The sequence below is a fragment of the Arvicola amphibius genome, chromosome 5, assembly GCF_903992535.2.
Source record: "Arvicola amphibius chromosome 5, mArvAmp1.2, whole genome shotgun sequence".
Classification (NCBI taxonomy): domain Eukaryota; kingdom Metazoa; phylum Chordata; class Mammalia; order Rodentia; family Cricetidae; genus Arvicola; species Arvicola amphibius.
Window position 1 is genome coordinate 27,479,125 of NC_052051.1, and position 20,094 is coordinate 27,499,218.

General features: G+C 46.4%; 1 protein-coding gene across 1 annotated transcript in view; it reads right to left on the reverse strand.

Annotated features, from left to right (window-relative positions):
* The window catches only part of Syndig1 (synapse differentiation inducing 1), a 91,712-nt gene that overhangs the window by 51,489 nt on the left and 20,129 nt on the right, over window positions 1–20,094 (reverse strand). The window contains exon 2 of the mRNA XM_038329216.1: window positions 8,840–8,977. Within this exon, the coding sequence (XP_038185144.1) occupies window positions 8,840–8,977 (138 nt within the window). The remainder of the gene's footprint in view (window positions 1–8,839; window positions 8,978–20,094) is intronic.

Consider the following 20,094-nt stretch of genomic DNA (forward strand, 5'->3'; position numbering starts at 1 on the left):
AACAATAAGAAATAATAAATATTTCTAAGCCTGTCTTTGTGCCCGGGCTTAGAGAGGTCAATGTATACATACGTCCTTTTTTTTTTTTTTTTTTTTTTTTAACTTAAGAGAAAGGCAAATAGGTGATAGTTTCTGAAAACAGCCTGTCAGTTTTGGTTTAGATGATGGAGAGAGTCCAAGGTAAATAATCCTAGTAGTCTAAAGGAGCACCATGGAGTGAGGTGAGGTGCTAACAACCCAGGCGGCTGGCTCTCAGCATTCATCTCCAGCAGTGCTCGGCAGTGCCTGACCAGGGTCTCCACTCTTTTCCCCATGAAAAAGACACACTGGGTAAGACAATGTCAGCAAACTCTGTTTCTCTCCACTGCTGCTTGATGCTGTGCTTGCAGGAGAATCCCCCCTGGCTTTAAATGCTGTGCCCATTAGAGACAATTCTAGTTTGTCTAGAGGGCTCTCAGGTCCCACTCTGTCTTCTTAGCTTGTAGTCAGTCGGCTTTCTACTACATAAAGTGTGCCTTCTCAGGTCAGCCTCCTACTTTAATCACCTCTGTCTTATTTCTGGGAAGGAACTGGAGGGCCAAGGGATTAGCTCATTTAGGAATAGTTTCACCTGACCACAACAGCCTACTCCTTCCTGGAGAACAGTTTAGAGAACACACTGGCTCTGCCTCTAAAGCTCATGAGGCCCCAGTGGTGTGAGTGCTGTCTGCCCATTGTTCCAATAAAGTGTTCCAATAAAGGCATTCACTCAGAGCACCCGGGCGGCTGGATTCGCTCTTTGCTGTAGCCAGCCCTGCTCAACTATGTCTGACACCCTTAGGTGACACTGTACTTAGATCTCTACATCTGCTACAAACAACTGCATTGAGTGAGCAGGCACAAGGGGCCAGAACTGGCTTGGTGTTTCTCTGTATTATTGAACTTTTTCTTCCTTGGCTTTTGAATGAGAAGCACCAGGGATTGCCAAATTTCTTATATGATTCAGCCCCAGTAGATTGCACTCGGTTATCCATGCAAATTTAAGCAACACAGCTTAAATTTCAATTAGCACCAAAGGGGATGGGAGTTTGAGCCATAGATAATTGAAATCCACCATATGAGAGTTCACCAGTCTAAATTCAAATATTGATACTGGAAAATGAGGATATTATTCATTTGAACAATTTAAAGAGACATAAGTACAGACTCCTGCTTTGGGTAATGGCAGACTAGTAGTCTTTCATAGATGGTCTCTAAAAATATCATAGAGAAAAATAAAAAGCTATTTTAGCAAGCATCAAAGAAATAAGATGAATGGTTATAAGACCAAGATTAGGGAGAGCCAGGAAACTACAAGAATGATCAAGACGTGTGAGGGCACTGTTGCGTCATCCATAGAGGTGCCCAGGAAGGTGTTTTTGCTACTGTGTGGGACAGGAGAGATACAAGTTTAAGTCTAGAAGCCACAAAAAATGGTGGCTGTGGAAAATCAGTCACTGTTTTGAAATGGAGGACCAGAGAGCTAAGCAGTAGGAGGTCAAGGGAACTGAACCTTGCTAGGAAAAGTCCGTAAAATACCTGCTCGCTGTGATCAAGAAACTGATCAAGAAGAGAAGGCTCAGAAATGTGGGAAGATGAGTGAAACACAGAAAACGCCTAGTTGATCTGAGGAAGCAGAATCAGAACTCTTAAAACTCGTCAACAGACAAACCCAAGGTTATATCACTCTGGGGATGGTTTGGCAGAAGTTGAGACATGGAAGAGGGAGTTATTGACTAGAATTCCACACCAGGGGTTCACACCTGCAGGGATCAAAGTGACAATAGGATATTTTCAAAGACACAGAACTGAGAGGATTTACCACCGTTAGATTCACTAGAATGGAAACCCCAAAAGTCACAAGTTAAGCAGGCAGGGCACTAGCTCTATCAAGTGGAGGGTCAAAGATGCTGTGAGGATGAGGCACAAGTCAACCAGAGGATGAGGCTCAAGTCAACCGGAAGATGAGGCCCATGCAAACAAGTGCTTGCCGGATCCAACAGTAACATTACTGCCTTCAGGAAGCATTTGCGTCTTTCTGTTTACCCATCCATTCATATATCTGTCTATTTAGAGCCAAAAAGAAGACAGGAGCAGCCTAAACTCATATCTTAAAAGAGATTAGTGAAATTGACGATCTGTACGGAACTGACAAAAAGTCAGTTTCAACCTATCATTCTTCCCAGGGGCAAATCAGCTTTTCTTCTCATGTTAAAAAACTGACATATAAGGCACTTCCTCCAAAACTTCCACTCCCGGTCCCGGTGTTCTAATAACCACACATGTCCAGACACAGGCAAAGGCACAGGCACAAGTGGCATTATCTGATTGAATGCTCTATGAGGAGCTTAAAAACACAATTACCAAAACTAATGTGAGAAGAAAAAAAAAATCCAACCAGCCTTATCATCATTAAAAAATTAAGCCATTAATTTAAAGTCCTCCTGACAACAAAACCCCTTCCTAGGCACAGAAGTTCCTACCCCTGAACTTCACCTACCGTTAAAATAGTCGATGATTTGTTTCAAACCCAGCCACAGCGAACAAATGAAGAAGGAACTCTGCAAGCAGCATACCAATGGCACCAAAACTCAATGAAGAAATCACAAGAGGTAATGAGGCAAAGAGAAGCTCAACAATTCTGTAGGGAGTGTTCTACAAACGCAAGGGAGCTCAGTGCTTTCTAACAGCCGTACGCTGGCCACATCGGCACAGGAAAGAAGAGCAGTCACAGGTTATTTGTCATTGGTCCAAAATGTTCAGATGTACCCGAAACCCATCCATGACTTAAAGACAAAGTGCCTAAAGATCTTTCTTAACAGTGAAATGGTGGCAAGTTCCCCTTAGAGATGAAAGAACCAAAGAATGTTGTGGAGATCCCACAGGCTTTTGTGAGTACAGTAATGGGTAGGCAGAATTAACATAGTAAAAAATGGCAATCCTATCAAAAGAAATCTATAGATTCAATGCACTCCCTATTAATTAACATTAAATATTACTCTATTTTTATTCATAACAAACTTCAAAAGCCATTGCACTGTTCATATTCAACCACATTCAACCGCTGTTTCCATGCATGTGTGCATCCTTTTAACTGAAGTGTGATAGACCCTACAGAAAGTGCACGGAGCATAGGCGTGGGTAGAGCTCCAGTTTTCAGTGCGTTGCCAACAAGAGAACAAAAACTAGAATGCCCCAGCACCCACGGCACCTTCCTGGGTACCTGCACAGGGCCTCCTGTTCTGTTTTCTGTGGCATGGTTCCCTGGGTATGGAAGGGTTCTGTCTCACACCCTCTAGAGTCTACTCCTCAGACTGCCTCCTCCCTCCAGTCCCTGAGGACTTTCTGGTGCCCACCCACCTCCTGACTGCTCCCTCTGATGCTTAAGGTTTAGTTCTTGGCTTTAGTCTTGGCTCACGTTTGTACCCAATCTTTCCCCTGAACCCCAAACCACACATCCAATCTACCTGCTCTGTATGTGCCTCTCTTCTGTGCCAACACACTTGCTGAAGCCAAGACAAGACCCCACCCTGCTCCTTTTACATGCTTGCCTTCCTGCGGCATAATGTTCCATCTCCAGGGACTCCATCCCTGTCTCTTCAAGTCACAATGCAAACTCAGAGGTCATTCTTCCAAAAGACATTCCAGTCTCTCTACTTTAAAACCCCTGGTAGCAGGAGTGGTCCAGCCCTACTGGCTTTCTTCTGGATTATGGTGACACCTTTAACTTTGGGACTCTGCTGCCAGCTGCCTTCGCCTGTAAAACCACATGGCTCCTCAGACCCAAATCAGAGTCTAACTCATTTTAACAGATCAAGGTTTTTGGGTCTACCTATGCAGCCATACCTGTTTCTCTGTCCTGGTTTCCAGCTCTCCTACAGTAGTCTCCTGGCTTCAGCCACACCAGGTCATTCTTCACATGTGCCAGACTGGTTCCCATCACAGAGCCAACACTGGTTGTCTCTGCCAGGAAGGATATTTCTCAAGAGCACCTCTTGGCTTAGGCCTATGGCTTTGTCATGAAATGTCACCTCCTTAGCAGCCCTTTCTGTGACCACGCCTTTAATTTTTATCGCCCATACCCATTTGCAATGTTAACTTTCTCCTGCATAATCCTCTGGTTTTATTCTTGTTTTTCCCTGTCTGACTTCACCAGAATGCCAACTCTATGAAGGGGGAGTTTGACCCGTCTTGTTTACCACAGTACCCTGGATCAGGGCTGACACAGTCCGTGTGTTCAATAAATGTAGGCTCCTGGGTACATTCCAAGGACATGCTGACCAGCTCTGCAGGACCCCTGTTCCTCGAGAAGAAGGTTCTCTTTCCCCTTCATTTTCCTGGTTCCCTTAACGGTCATTATTCATAAAATTCCTAAATTCGTAAAATTCCATCTCCCATTTAATTATTGCTGTAATATTGCCATTAGTAAAGGAAAGAAGCATTTCAGGAAATGAAATGAAATCAAGGGCATAATGAATGTCTCAAAGAGAATGCTCCACTAGTCACCTTGCACATGCGACCTCAGGGCCTGTGGTGCAGATCCAGACCCAAGGCCCCTGGGGAGTATGTCCAGCTGCAGCTTCAGGTCACCATCTGTTCCAAGGCACAGTGCCGGGCCACAAAGTCAAACACAACCATGTTTCCCCTGGGATCCCCGTGCCACACATTCTTCAAGTGGGCTGCGGGGGCAGAGGACTGAGGAGGGAGCCCCACGATCCTGGATGTGTTTGTGTGTGAATAAAGGGGTTCTGCAGCAGCAGATTCTGTCTTAAGGGATAGAAGTACCAGCGTTTTGCCTCCTGCGCCCCCATACTTGCCACCTTTATGAGACATGGAAGTCGTTTTAATCCTTGAAACTTTTTCCATTTCGATGGAGATATTAATTTTTCACTTTTAGACTTATTGGAGGGATTAAAGAAGATAAGCGTGGGCTTACAACAGTTACTCAGCAAACAGATTTATTTCTACCCTTAGTGTCGTTTGGAAACACCAGCTTCTCACTTAATCTGCAGTCCACGCCTTTCTCTGTGAGCTGGTTTACTGAGCTGGCTCTCATGGGGGGCGGGCAGATGACACCATGAAAATGAAGTGGGCCGCAGCCTTCACTTGCCAGCCCCCACTGTGCATCTTTACCAAGTCCTTTGTTACAGCCCAGGGCACAATGTTGTCTGGCAGGTTTCTTGCCAGATTCTCTATCCTCGACCCCTCTCCCCCAGTTTGCAGGCCACAGGCTCAGCCACAGTAAGATATATGTGATCCCAGTCCTCATGAGGTCAGTCGGGTGGACGGCTCACACTGAGAGCTTAAGAAACCAGCCAGTAAGCTTGTCAAAATGGAGGTTCCCATGCCTCACAACAGAGGAGCAGGTCTGTGCTGGAGAGGGAAAGTGTGGTCCCAAGGCATTCTCTTCCCAGAGGGACCAGCGTTTTAGCAGGGGTGCATGGTGGCATGCGGTCTCTGGCGCATAGTGAGTGCCTTGTGGCCATTACTCCTGCTGTCTGTCAAACAGTTAGTCTGACCTCACAGCTTTAGGAATCCTGGCTGCTGTCTGTAGCCACCTGACATCTGACCTGCAGATCCACAGTGCTTGGACAACTGTGGGGCCCAGCAGGGTACCATTGTGCTTTCTGTCCTAGCTCTGTCTGGAAAATCTGGGGTGTGGCAGTTATTTTGATGACATGCTGTGGACCAGGAAACAGGAATGGAATGCCCATATACAAGGATCTCAGATCTGTCTTAGAAAAAGACAGAACCCCAAAAGCCCAAGTTTATAAACCCAGAACAGCGATTCAATTTTCTCACCACTGACTGATTTAATCAGCACACCCTGCTTTGCTTTCCCAGAATGGCCCTGTGTATTTCTGTCACCTGAGAGTTGCTTTGACAATAGGCAGGCACAGGTGACTTGCCAGTGAATACACTAAGATAGGTTTAGTGAGAAAGGAAAAGAAATAAAACCAACCAATCAAACAAACAGAAATAACAGAAAGACTTCTTGGGACCAGTTCCACAGCCTTGGGGAGCCTGTCTTTAGAATAGCACTGTGCTTGGCTGTAGCTCCCCCTGAGGCTCCACAGCTGAGCACTCTGGGCCTTGAAAACATCTGCCAAGAACCTCCAGAGAGAGCAGTCACCGGGCTTCTCCCTCCAGGCCCCAGGATTAGAAGTCCCAGCTGGCCGTGTGCAGGCCAGCATGTCCAGGCCAGCTCTGATTCAATTTAGAGCTTGATTCTGAGGGTGTCTGTTCTAGTCTGTGCCATGCACTCCCCTCTCGGCAGCTGCCTGCTCTCCTCAAAGGGCCTGGAGATTTCTTCCCTGTCTGCAGTTTGGGTTGCAGAGGCATAAACAGAGTGCACAGCAGCCTTTGCGCTGGGCGAAGGCTCTGGGAAGCGTTTGAGTATGGAAGCCCCCATCTAGATAGGACTTGGACACAGGCCCTGCAAAGGGGACTCCGTCCAGACAGCTCTAATGGAAACAGCAGTAGCACAGCCCTGAGTTCCATAGCAGGGAACTCATTCTCTGAGTGCAGTGCAAAGCGAAGCTGGGGAGGAGGGAGAGGAGCTGGGAGCATCTCTTCCTCCTCCAGCAGCACAGACCCACCCCTACCCACTGCAAATGTTTTAGTCTTCCTTCCAAAAAAGAAAAAAGAAAGTCACTAGAAGTTATACACAGAAGGTATACTTTGTATTTCCTGCCGAACAGTAACAACCATCTTGACTACCAAAGGTATTAAACTCCTTGAATCCTGAGGCTCAAGTCTAAGGAAGTTCTTACCATGTAAAAAAGCAGCTTGATTTCTGAGATGAGACTCTGAATGCTGTAACACCTTTGGGACAAAGGTGCTGGCCACAACTCACCCTGCCTACAAGAGGCAGGGGCTTCACCGCAGGAAAGCAGCTTCTGGTGTGGACACACAGGGCACCATTTCTTGATCCACGCCATTTATCTAGGGTTCCAGTATTTGATACCCTGGGAAGAGGTGACACCTCCCCCAGTGAAACCTGAGGTAAAACACCAGCCCCATTTCAAAACTTGATGTCAGATCTCAGCTCTGGTTTTTCACGTGTTGTTGCCTATGCCCCTGCATCCAGGAGGGCAGATGAACCTCATTCTTCTTATTCTAGGATGACATGGATATAAAGTGCAGGATCCTGGGTCTAGATGCAATTGGTAGCATATTCAGTTCATGAGTTAGATCCACAATGCGCTTGCTGGGTGAGCGGCTGGCTCTTTTCACGTCATTGTCTTGGCCCCGCCCCTCTTTATTAGTAAGACTTTCTGTCTAACCCAGATTTAGGGTGCTTCTTATATAGGCAGGAGCAGACTGGACTCATCAAGAATATCTCACAAAGTCTTTCTCAAACCCTCACATGCCCATATCGGCAGTATGGGCAGTGCCTGTGGAAGCTTTGGATGCCAGGCTCATCTGAGTCTGCCTCAACTCACAGCTGCCTGGGCCCAGGCATCTGACCTTCCGCACAAGCTTATACTGTTGATTACAGTCATGGGGTGTAACATTCTTAGAGCACATTCACAAGAGACACCTAGACAGACCTTTCAGGCCAGGGCTGGCCCTTGAACAAGCTCTGAGCATAACCTTAGGGGTCCATGATCACCCACTTAGTGGTTATCATCCAGAATTGAGACCAAAGAACAGCACAAAACAGGAGCTGGGCCCTGCTCCACCCTCCTTGTCTGACTCCATATGCCTCCCACCCCCACCCACATCCTGTCCAGTGTACCCTCCCTTCTGTCTTGAAGCAATTCTCTGTGTCTTAGTCTTTGCAAACAAGCAGTGATCCTCAAGAGGCCCTCAACCCTTCCTCTTAGGATATTAGAAAATGGAGGCAGTTGGCCATTGATGGAGCCATGCTGGTGCCAAAAATGGAGCTAGGCAGGGCTTTCCTCACCACACCAGGTCAAACTTCATCAACTCAGAAGCCATCAAGAAGGAACTGCTGGTTCAGGCAGGAAAACCATGTTCAAACAAGGAAAAGGCTATTTCAAGTATGACAGTGAGTAGTTTGCAGCCTCAGCCTGGGAATCCTGGAAGCCAGTAGGGGTATCCTGGCCTCCCACAGGGGTCATCTGCCGCCGGAAGAACTTCCAGGAGCACTAGGGCTTCTGGCACTCTGCGCTACCCTGGGCTGCCTTTCTCCCTGCTCCAGTTGGGACAGGGATGGTAGGTGGTGGCGATGGTAATTTCATGCTTTAATTAGTGCACACAAGTGCCTTTCCTTTATGAATAAGAATATAAAAGCTGTCTCTTTGCTAGGAAAAACCACCTTCGAAACACATTCCAGTGGGATGCTGTATAGTAAGATAAGCTGGGAATTGGTACCTTAGGGTCTCCCACACACCATGGATCCATGAGCTATTGGACACCAGGCTCTGTTATATGAATATTTTACAACAATGAGCCTTTGCCAATGAAAACAAACTCTGTTTCCTCCTTTCTGGCTAGGTTCAGTGTTTATAATGGTATCTCTAACCTGGACCAGGTTCCCTACAAATGACACACCAAGTCTCATTTTATTAAGGTCAAGCCTCCAAAGGCCATCTGTCCTCTGATAGGTGGATGGCTGCTTCGGTCATCAGTTCTGTTTCTGAAGCCAGTATCACCTCTACAAGGACAAAGCTGAGTGACCAGCAGGTAAGGCCACCTAACAACCCTGCTTGACTCTCTGGAGGTATCTCAGCTTACTACATGCAGACACCCTTCATGGCAGACAACGGCCAGGCTTCCTTGGCTATCCTTGGTCATGGTGAGCTTGCGTGAACATCACCCTGTAGTGTGTATACCCAGCTACCAGAGGCCTTACCTCATGGGACAAGTAGAAGGCCGCGATGCCCAAAGGCCAGAAGCAGCAGAGCATGGAGAAGACGCTGAGCCCCAGATGGTCCCGTGGGGGCATCATGAGGAAGTTGTCCTCACTCTCCGTGTCGCTAGAGTAGTCGCTCTGCAGAGACAAGGGGAAGGACGGGAGCAAGTTCAGTGAAGGAGTAATGGTCCTGCCTCGCTCTGCAGAGACAAGGGGAAGGACGGGAGCGGGTTCAGTGAAGGAGTAACGGAATGCCACCTGGCCGGAGCAGGTCCTGCCTGGCTGCTGCTCTAGCTGCTTTTGCTGATGTTCTTGTTAGCATGATCACCAGCAAGTGTGAGCCTCGAACAAGGTGGGTAGCAGTGGGAAAACCTGGCCAAGATCAGGAAAGCTAAAGGCCTTCCCAGTCCAAACCTTGCCCACAGCTACACTGTAGGCAAATGCTTCAGAAAAGAATTGTGATACAAGAGATCCTCAGCTCACCATGGTTCAACTTAGAAAGTTGCTTTTGTTGTTGTTGTTGTTGTTGTTTTGTTTTGGTTTATTATTGATTTCTTCAGGTATTAAATGCATTCTGACATAGAGGATATCTTAGACTTATAGTGGGTTTATTGGGAGGTCAGTGAGGAAAATCATATTTCAGAGATCTTTGGGATCCTGGTGTGGGGTGACAGGGATAAAGATGGTGGCCTTGGGGACTTCAGGAGACATGACCTACCTGTATCTGGCTTTTTGTGCTCAGCACATGGTGGGGCTAGTGTGGACAGAGGGAGGATGTTGTCTCTAGGTATGCTCAAGTTTCCTTTGATGCTGATCTGAGTCAGGATGTAAGGGAGGCGAGTTCTACCCAGATGTGCAGCCTCCCTCGTGCGGATGTGACAGCTGTTCTGGGAGCAGCTGCCTATAAATGCAGCTTTCTCTTCCCTGTGATACAGTGGCACACGGGACTCTCACAGACCTGCTGAGAATTTCCTGGGAATCTGATGTAGGTGGTTTGGTGGGTGGGCTGGGAATATCAGCGAGAATGATTCCATATTCTCGCTTTGGGATAACCACTACCTAGCTACCTCGTACATGCTTGCTTCCCAGATCTTGGATGGACACCCTTCCTTGGCTGGTTCCACTCCCAGCGGATTTGATCTCATCAAAGCATATGCCCTTCGTGCCGACTCATCAAAAAACAAAGCTGCCTTCTCCAACTGTTTATCTCACACAAAGATGAAGCCCTAGCTTTCTTCAGACACTGTTTCTAAAACCAAAAAAGAAACAGAGCATCTCCTCTTCAAAGGGCTCATTATCATTCAGATCCTGCCACAGCTGGGAGGGAGAAGCTTGACAATGTACTATGGTGTGTGGCTGTGTATGATTCCACTTGACACCTGCCACACCAGACTAGCCACCGCCCACCCCACCCCTAGCAGCATGGAGTCACTCATACACAGATGCAAAAATCCCCCAAATGAAATGACGCTGTTCATAATTTTACACATAAAACTGCCGGAAGCCCCAGCCGCCAGGCAGAACACATAGCATTGCATTGAGAGGTCAGGGACTCTGAGTGAAAACTTGGTTTCTGTGTAGTTACTAGAGAAAACAAGCACAGGGTGTTGGGATCACTCACATAACAAACAAGGGTTTCTTCAGGTGACCCTGCTATGGAAGCTGATGACCCACTGCCCACATAGGACTGGTTCTCCCCACCACACTCAGGCAGACCTGAGGGGCAGGGGTCCCATACTTCACTCCCTAGAGCAAAAGTCACCTCTGGAGGCTATAAGGCCAGCTCCCTATCATGGCCTTTTCCTGCTGGTCACTGTTGCTCATACTGCCCAGTATGAGTCTTCCGCCCGGTACAGCGTCCCTTCCATGTGTCTGGGATTGTACAGTGTCCCTTCTACGGAACTACATCTGTGGAATTTCGCTTCATTTTATTCCGTACACATCTCCCATATGGTCTTCAGAACAGTAAAGGAAAATGAAAATTACTATCATTATGGCTATCTGAGATGGAAATCAACACAGCCAGCAGGGATGCATAATTCATGCAAGATTCAGGGACTGCACTGCCCAGGCCTTGCATAGCATGGAATCACCTATCAGGATGAAGGACGCGCTGTGCTCAGCCTGAATGTTGTCACATGGTGCCTCTTCACATACAGACCTGTCACCTTTAGCTCTATTTCCTGCTGAAGACTAGTGACTTAGAGAGGAGGTTTACAGCCACAGCTGCATGTTGACTGTCCTGCTGGAAGGCCACCTCTGCAGGAAGTGCCTGAGAGTTTGGCCTGTGACCAGTCCACTGGGGTCTAAAGAGCACTCTCGGAAGTCAAAGGTCATCCATCTTCTTTCTCCAGACCTTCACCTTCTTGAGTTACAGACCAAAGTTGCCTTGACCAGAGCGGAGGTTTTGGCTCATGGGCAACAAATCTGTGCCTGTTTGTTTGGATTCTTAGCTTTCAGGTTTTGGGGGTTTTGATTTTTAGTTTACAAAGAGTTCTGTGCTCCTGAGGTCATTGTGTCTTATAAGGACTCTAGAAATAATTGAACTTTTATTGCCATTTCTGTTTTATAATGGCAGAGCAGTGGCCGGGAAAGGTTGACATTCTTGCCAATTGCCCTGCTCAGCCAGCTCCGCACTGTTTATTCCAGGCTTTGTGCTATGCTTGAACTCATAGGCAGCTGCACAGAAAACTGTTTATTTCACCTACGTCTAGATGCTCCTTCACTTTGGCTACCAGGGACTCTGATGATCTTGCTTCTTAATTGGTGTGTGCCAAGATGGTTGTGTAGGCGTGGCAGTAGCCACAGAGATTCTGAAATTTTCCCTTACAGACAAGGCTGGAATCTGCTCCTCCACAGCTCCCCCAGCATGCTAGCACTGTAGGGGCTGGCTCTCCTGTCTCTGAAGAATCACATCACTGTCCCTACGCTGTGAGAAATGGGTTTAAGAACAATACTTACTTTGCTGGTTTTTAATTGAACCACACACAGAAGTTACAGAGTTGTTCTTGCCTGACACCAAAATAATTAACCAGCTTGATTAAAATGGATTTTCAAAATTCAAGAAAAATTACAGAGACGATAAGAACATCCTGGCTTGTAATCCTTCCTTTGCTCCTCTGTCTGCAGGATCCTGATGGGTTTAAGTGGTCATGGGCATAGAGCCACTAAATGGGGAGAGGAGATACAGCTGGCCCAAGAGACTTGCAGATTCCTTCGCCGAGTAGATGAAAGATGCACCGCCCACACAGCGGAGACTTGGCTTGTAGGGCAGCTGTCTTTTAAATCCCTTTCCTAGGTCACTGTCTGGAACATCTGCAGCAGATGGGAAACACCCACAGAAGTTCAGGATTCATGAGATGTCTCCTTGCGAGCTGTAGGAAGCAAGGCAAAGGCAAGTGGACTGCTGGCCCTGCAGCCTGTGCCCGCTGATTGGTTGCTCCCCTGAGTGACATATCTCCCCACTGGGCTTGTGGGTCTCAAGTCTCATTTTATTTATTTGTTTTATTGTTAAATAGTCTCAAGGTCAGGCTTTGTTGCTGCTCTTCCCCGAGTTCCACACCGACTGCAGCAATGTGAGCAAGTGCTGCTGACTGTTTCCGGGGAGCAAACTTTGATTTAGCTCTGTTACTTGAACCCCCTCCAGGTGTCACCACCAGTGTGGGGTCCTGGAGTCATCCTTCTTCCTCCACCTGGTCATCTGGGCAGGAAGGTCACTATTTGGTCCTAGGAGGTACTCTGGATGGGTTCATTATGCTAAGCCATCAGCTGCTAGCCACACAGACCTATGCAAACCTAAATCACTTAGAATTAGATACAACCAAGAGCTGCCTCCTGGGACTCACTACACATTCCATTACTCAGAAGCCACAGCGTTTAGTTAGTCTCTCTCTCTCTCTCTCTCTCTCTCTCTCTCTCTCTCTCTCTCTCTCTCTCTCTCTTTCTCCCTACCTATACACTTCTTTCATGTACTTGCATCACCAGGGACTCCCCGACACTGAACAGACTGTCTCAACCTTCCTTGGCAGAATCTTGACCTACCCAGAAATTTTCAGCCATGTTGCTGTCTCCCAACTGACTTGGGTCTGAGCTCCTGGCAGGCAGAGATCACAGGTGACACACATCCCCGGCACAGAGAGGACTCAGTGCACCTTTGCTGGATAGAAAACTCCCGAGGCCTTAGTCAACAGAAACATCAACTTCAGCTGAGAAATGACTCCACCAGAGTGGCCTGCAGGCAAATCTGCGGAGCATTTTCGGGTGGTGCCACCTCTGGAAAGGTGGACTTGGGCTGAATAAAAACCAAGTTGACTGAGTCATGGGGAAGAAGCTAGTAAGCAGCTTTCTTCCATGGCCTCTCTTTCAGTTCCTACCATGAGGTCCTGCCTGGTGGTCTGGAGCTGATGAATAAAAGATGAAATAAACCCTTCCCTCTGGCTTTTGGTCATGGCGTTTTTCGCATCAATAGAAACAAAGCTCAGATAAGGTCCATGTTCCCTGCTTTACTCAAAATCGGGTGACATTAAAACCCATGGCATCCTATCTAGCCCTATTGTGTGGTACCTGGGGTCTCACAAACACAGGACACAAGGAAGGCCCATTTCAGGACATGAGTACAATTGTCCTAAACAATACATAAACCATCTTGGATGTATCTCACGAGTATGTGTTTAGTTACTCCTGTTTGGCCCTAGGTTCCCCACAGATTGAAAGTGTATCATGAGGTGGTAAGGCAGAAGCAAAGTAAACTTACAGCAGGTTGAGGATGTAGCTCAGCCTAGCATGAACCAAGCCCCTGGGTTCGATCCCCAGCACTGCACACACTGAGCGTGGTGGGCCATTTTCCTTTCTGCATATTGGGCTCCCAGACAAACTTTTATAAAACAAATAGCACTTAGTTATTAACAAACTTTGGAAATGAACACGTTATTGAACTACTCAGAAGCAAATCTTTTTTTATTTCTCCCAGTGGCATCTACTTCAATGTTCCTTAAATGATGGTGTATTCCTTGAGATGAAAGTTTCTATGACTTTAGAAGACATTGACCTCATTGAAATCCTGAAATATGAAAATACTTTTTAAATGAAGAAGTAAAAAGTAGAGTTAACTTAGAAGGAAACCAAATGAAATGCAAGTGACATGAATGTCCCCCAGGGGACAGGATGGAGTGACATGAATGTCCTCCAGGGGACAGGATGGAGTTCCTACTGCCCACTGTCCAGGCAGAGGGTCCTGTCATCTCCCTGCCTATCACTGACAAATTCCCTTTGGAGACTCTCAGTGTGATTCAGAGCCAGACAGAACTGAAGCATGCAGAGAGACAGGAAGATGTTTAAGCAATGGTTCTCAATCTGTAGCTTGCAACCTCTTTGGGGTCCCATATCAGATATCCCGCATATCAGATATTTACGTTATGATTTATAACAGCAACAAAATTACAGTTATGAAGTGGCAACTAAATGATTTTATGATTGGGGGTTATCCCAACACGAGGAACTGTATTAAAGGGTCACAGCATTCGGAAAGTTAAGGGGACGTGGGTAAGGAAAGGAATTTCACTGGTTGTTGGGAAAGGAATGCTGCACTACCCTGCAAACAGGGTTGTATCCCTGTTGCTGTTGATTGAGTGGCTTCCAACACCCATTGAACATGTACCAGTAACCTGTGGAATGACTGACAGGGTGCTTGCTAGTGTATAAATGTGGAGCTGAGGATGAAGCCAAAACACACAGCTGTGTGTCTCACCACCAGGAACAGTGCCCTTTTTCCAAGTTATTCATATTTTGTCCTGCTTTGGGACTGTTCCTCTTGGTTGCAGCTCTTCAGATCCTAGCTCCTACTTTCTCAGTTCCCTATGAAGATCACATTCCCACGGGTCAACATGTTTTGTATGAGATTTCAGTCCTGCCTATAAAATATTTGCTTAGCCTTTTGGAACAGGCATCAGGTCTTGAAGAGAGCTGTAAATAATTGTCATCCCCACCCCTGTGTCAAAGACATATCTGAAGTCACTGTGCCAGGGACAGGTTCCTCTGGGGAAGACTGTCGTGAGAGGGGCTCGTACATGCAAGGCAGTGGTTAAACGAGAATCTTCTGTTCATAAACATTTGTTCTGGGTAAAAAGAAAACCCATTTTTTCATTTGAGAAGTGTCTCTAGTTAGCATCTAAGGATGGCTAACGCCTTTGGAATCTATGATGTTCTGAAATCAGGAGTCAAAGGATGCAAAACTCATTAGAATTCACCCCTTGTGTGGCTTTTGGTAAGTCTTTGGTTGGGGGTGGGCAAAATGATAAGGCATACAATTATGGTAGAGGGCTATTGCTCCCTATGCAACCAATGACTTAATGAGGATAAGAAGCCCCATTTTCCTGTAAGATAATGTTTCTGCCATTGTTCCTGAGGTCTGTGTGTGCTCAGTGCCCTGGGAAGGGAGCTTTGGGAAGTGCCGTCTTTAGATTCATCTTAATGTGGGATCTCAAGGGTTCCTGGGCAGTCATTTTCTTGCAAGGTTGCACAGTTTGGGTGTTGTATTGGTTACTTTTCTTAATTCTGTGGTAAAATAACTGACAAGAAGCAAGTTAAGAAAGAAGAAGTATAATTTGCCTCCTGGTTTCAGGAGATTGAGTCTGTGAGGGTAGGGAGGCGGGGAACCTGGAGTGGCTCAGTTTATAGTGGCAGGAGTTTGAGGCCATCATGCCCTAAGCCATAGCCAACCAGGAAACAGAGAGCTCAGAAAGAGGCCAGGCTACAATCTTCCAAAGCTCTCCCTCCAGCGACCACTTCCTCCAGCTAGTCTGCCTCCTACAGGTTCTGCAGACTCATTTAACAAGGCCACCATCTGAGGTGTCTAAGCATCTGAATCTGTGGAAATATCTCACATTCAAGCACTAACATGTATGTCTCTCAGAACTCATGTGCTATGAGCTCCATTTCCAAAGTCATCTGTCAATGGCAATAAGAGTGAAAACCAAGTCTGGCTGCAATGTCTGGACTGGGAATGACTGGAAGTAGATTAGGCCATTTGGGTGGTATCCCCACTGGATCCTGTCACTTTGTAAGGTGAGGAAGAGACCAGAAGTGATCCATACGCTCCCTGCCTTTTGCTGTGGGATATCCTGTTCTGATTAGGCATTCTGCCATCAAGGTATTCACTGTCAGACGAGGCTCTTCTGTTTGCTGGTGCAGAACCGAAAGACACAACAAGCCCGCTTTTGACAAAACCTGGTTTTCATGGCATGGTTATTAGCCATAGAAGATGAGCTAATGTGGAGGCACCCCCGGGAAATGAGGTAAGGTGAGAAGTGGCAGACCAGCAGAGACACTGTCAGTACAGGAGCAGTACAGCCTTCATGGGCATCTGGAACCTCTTGCAAGAGTTGCAGTTGTTAGCTTCTTGGGGAATAGGTTCCCCGACAATTTTACAGAGCAGATAAAGAAGGAGAAAGTCTTCAGGTAAGTGAGGTCAGGCAGGAGGCTTCATGGGCAAGACTGCTACCTCAGAGAGAGCGAGGAGCTAAGCGCACCTCCTCAAACCCTGTGGAGAATCTGGGGTTATTGGGTACCCCCAAACTTCAAGTAGGGTACCACCAAACTCAGGGTAACCTTGAGAGATGAGGCAAACATCCAGACCAAGGTCAGGTGGGATGAAGACCCATCACCATTGCCAAGAAAATGGGTACAGAGGAGAAACCCAAATGTGCTTGTAAAAGCAAAATCAGCCCAACCTAGACTTGGTGTAAGGACACTGCACGATTCACATAAAAGTGACCAGGGACATATCAGGGAAAGCAATGTGTATTGTGTCAGGTACCCCAAAAACCCAGGACAAATGGCTGACTGTGGTGCCTATTACCACACCAAACTGCACACTCACTGCAGGCTCACCCAGGGCTCGTGGCCCTCTCAGCTCTCTCACCACACCCTCGGCTCTGAACATCAACAGGACAGGGGCTTCCCATCCCTTCCCTGTGACTCTTTCCTATACAAACCTGCCATTTCTGCCATCTGCTCTCTTATTCTTGTGGCTGTCTTGGTCTATTTACTCTTCTCTCTTGTCCCTGTCCCTTTTTTCCTCTCTCACTCCACACCCCACCCCACCTCTCTCCTTTCCTGGCCTGGTACCCTCTCTTATAACTATGATAAAATCTTTCTCCTCAGTCATACCTTGTGGTTAGGTCCTCATTATATTCATGTGGCAATGGCAATGTTTTGCATCTCTTGTTATGGACACAAACTCATGGCATGATGTGTTCGCCAGATTTCTGTCACTCTAAGAAAATACACAAGATAACTTATGAACAGGAAAAATTTGCCATGGCTCAGTTTTGAAGGTTTCAGTGGGACCTGTAGTGAGGAAGCATATCATGGCCGACCACACTCACTTCCATGATGAGCCAGGAAACAAAACAGAAGAAAGAGGAGCAAGAGGAGAAGAGAGAAAGGAAGATAGGAGAGAGGGAGGGAGAGAGGAAGGGAGAGAGGGAGGGAGGGAGGGAGGGATACAGAGAGAAGAAAGATCAAGGTCCCATTGTCTTCTTTAAGGACACACCCACCAATGACCTACGGGCTTCCTGCTAGGTTCCACCCTCACACAATACTGCCAGAATGGGAATCAAGCATTTAACACGTGGCCTTTGGGAAATACTAAACATACCCAACAAACATCAGGCTTTAGGAAGAAAATGAGACTTCAGTTTGATGATCCCCGACTTAGTGAAGGATCTACATGCAGAGGAATCAGCACACGCAAAGGCCATGGGTCGGTGTGGGCTTAGGACTGTGGACAGTAAGAGGGTATATAGCATTAGGTGGATGTAGTAAAGCCTATATCTAGCCCATGCCACAAGCCAGCCACCCCCTACTGCATGAGAAAACTAGGCATACCCTCCATTAACTTAAGTAATAGGGAAATACTCAAAGGGTTGGTCTCGCAGCTATACGCTAACTGTCGACACAGCAGATAGACCTGCATCATTCATACAGGCGATTCTTCATAGCATGTAGTGATCACATGCATATTTTCTAAGACAAGTGCCTATCTCAGATTTCAAACTCTAGTTTGTTATGTTTGGGGAACTTAGAGCTTAATCTGCCCTTTACTATTTTTAACTGGTTTTACAAGGAAAGTTGAAAAATACCCCATCACATAGGCAGGGACCCTGTTCCCTCACCCCTCCTGGAAATGTTCCCTTTCTGAAAGCAAAGTCCTGATCAGAGAAAAGCTATAGGCAAGGCAAATGACCACTGTCACAACATATATTAATCAGCCCCATTGTTCTTCCAGATGGCGCTTGTCCTATAAGGTTCTCTGGCCTTAGGCCTGAATTACAAGACAGTACAACTTCTCTTAGTCTGGTTAGGTGATATCAGTCAACCTTGAACATACCTCCCTGTGTTATTTCACTTCCTCTTCCTTGGTGAGGGACCTTAAAAGAACAGGCTCTGTTCTTGCACAGGCTGAAGCTTTTACTTCAGACCCCACCACATCGCCAAACTTGAACAAGCCCTGCCTGAAGGCTGAATGAACAGCTGTGCAGTTGGTGAGACTGCACGGGAATGGGCTGACAGGATGCCAGTCAGTGCAACCTTTAGAAAGCAAAGCTGTCAGGATATAACAAAACCATGGATTTTAGTCTTTGGTCTCACAATCCCAGTCCTAGGAATTGATCTGGAAGATCACACAACAGAAACATAAGATGCAGGAACACAAGAAGCTTCGTTGCAAAGTTATGAGTAGCTGCAAAATATTGGCAACAGCTAAACTTGAATGTTCATTCCATGAAGGGTGTTGTTGAATGACTCTTTCTAGACAGACATAAGCAAATGTTCACACGTCCGACAGGCAAATGGCAGACCAAAGAACTGATTGTACCCAACTCTAGCTTGGCGAACCAATGGGCTCATTGGACTAGTTACTAACAGGAGCATGGGGAGCACACAGGCAGCTGAATAAACCAAAGCCCACTCTGAATGGATGATGACTCATAAGGCTGCACCTCTGGGGCTCCCTGTAGAGTCTACAGACAGATCTGTTGGCTGGAGTGTCTCTCTCACCAGCAGTTGGTATTGCTTATATGACCTTGGCCAGAGGCGCAGTGACTGTCTTAGCTTCCTGAGTCTGGTAAGTTCTGTGAGTAGCTCCTGAGTCATATGTTCCTCGAGCCTCACTCCAGGAAGGAGTGTTCCAGTTTTGAAAGGATAGCCACAGGACAGGTGGTTAAATGAACTTTACTGTGGCCCTACAGAAGAACATAATGAAGCTTGTAAGAAAATGATAGATGAGACCAGAAGTGAATATTAATAAAGGCCATATCCATAGAGAGATAGAACAGCACACAAGCTTGGAACTCATGACACTTCCCTCGGTGACGGACTCCATATACAATGATAGTCACATAGAATATCATTCCAAGTGACATCGAAGCCATCTTAGTTTATGTCACTCCAGTTTATGATGTTTGCACAATGAAATTTCCTAATAGTGCCTTTTATAAGATACATCTAGTTATCAAGTGTGTGAAAGAACATGTATGTTGCTGTGTAATATACACATCATATACAAGTCTACTCACAAATATCACAGGGATCACAAGTGTTGGGCATTTGTCAAAAGGTGCTAACATGAGCACCTCCCTGCAAATCACTCAGGGATTACCAAACAACGTAGTCCTGTGCTCAGTGAGAAATTTGGCAGGCACCAAAGGAAGAAATCAGAGCTACCCAGACTGGTAAAAGGCAAGTAGATGCTATCATCATCCTGACTGGTCGGACTAGGAGATATGGTACCATTTGTGTAGCTTAAGATTAATTATATAGAGTCAATCAGACAAGCCTGAACTTACAGCTGGCCTGCAATGTAACTGACACATACTCTTAAAAAGTCAAGGTCATGACCAACAAGAACAGACAGCAGGACTCTTCCACACTAAAGAAGATAGCAGTGCTATGGCAATGTATGAAATGTGGGAAATGAATCTGAATTTCTTTCCTTTGCTACACAAGCAATTCAGGGAGAAAAGAAAGAAAGAAAGAAAGAAAGAAAGAAAGAAAGAAAGAAAGAAAGAAAGGAAGGAAGAAAGAAAGAAAGGAATACATTTCATAGACTAGGAAAGTGTATTGTAACTGTTAATTTCCTGATAATTATATTCTTAGAATATATGTATGTGCACACACACATGCATGTATCTGCATGTGTGTAAATATAATTTTCTACTTATATTTAAGTTTAAATAAAAAACATCACAACTGCAACT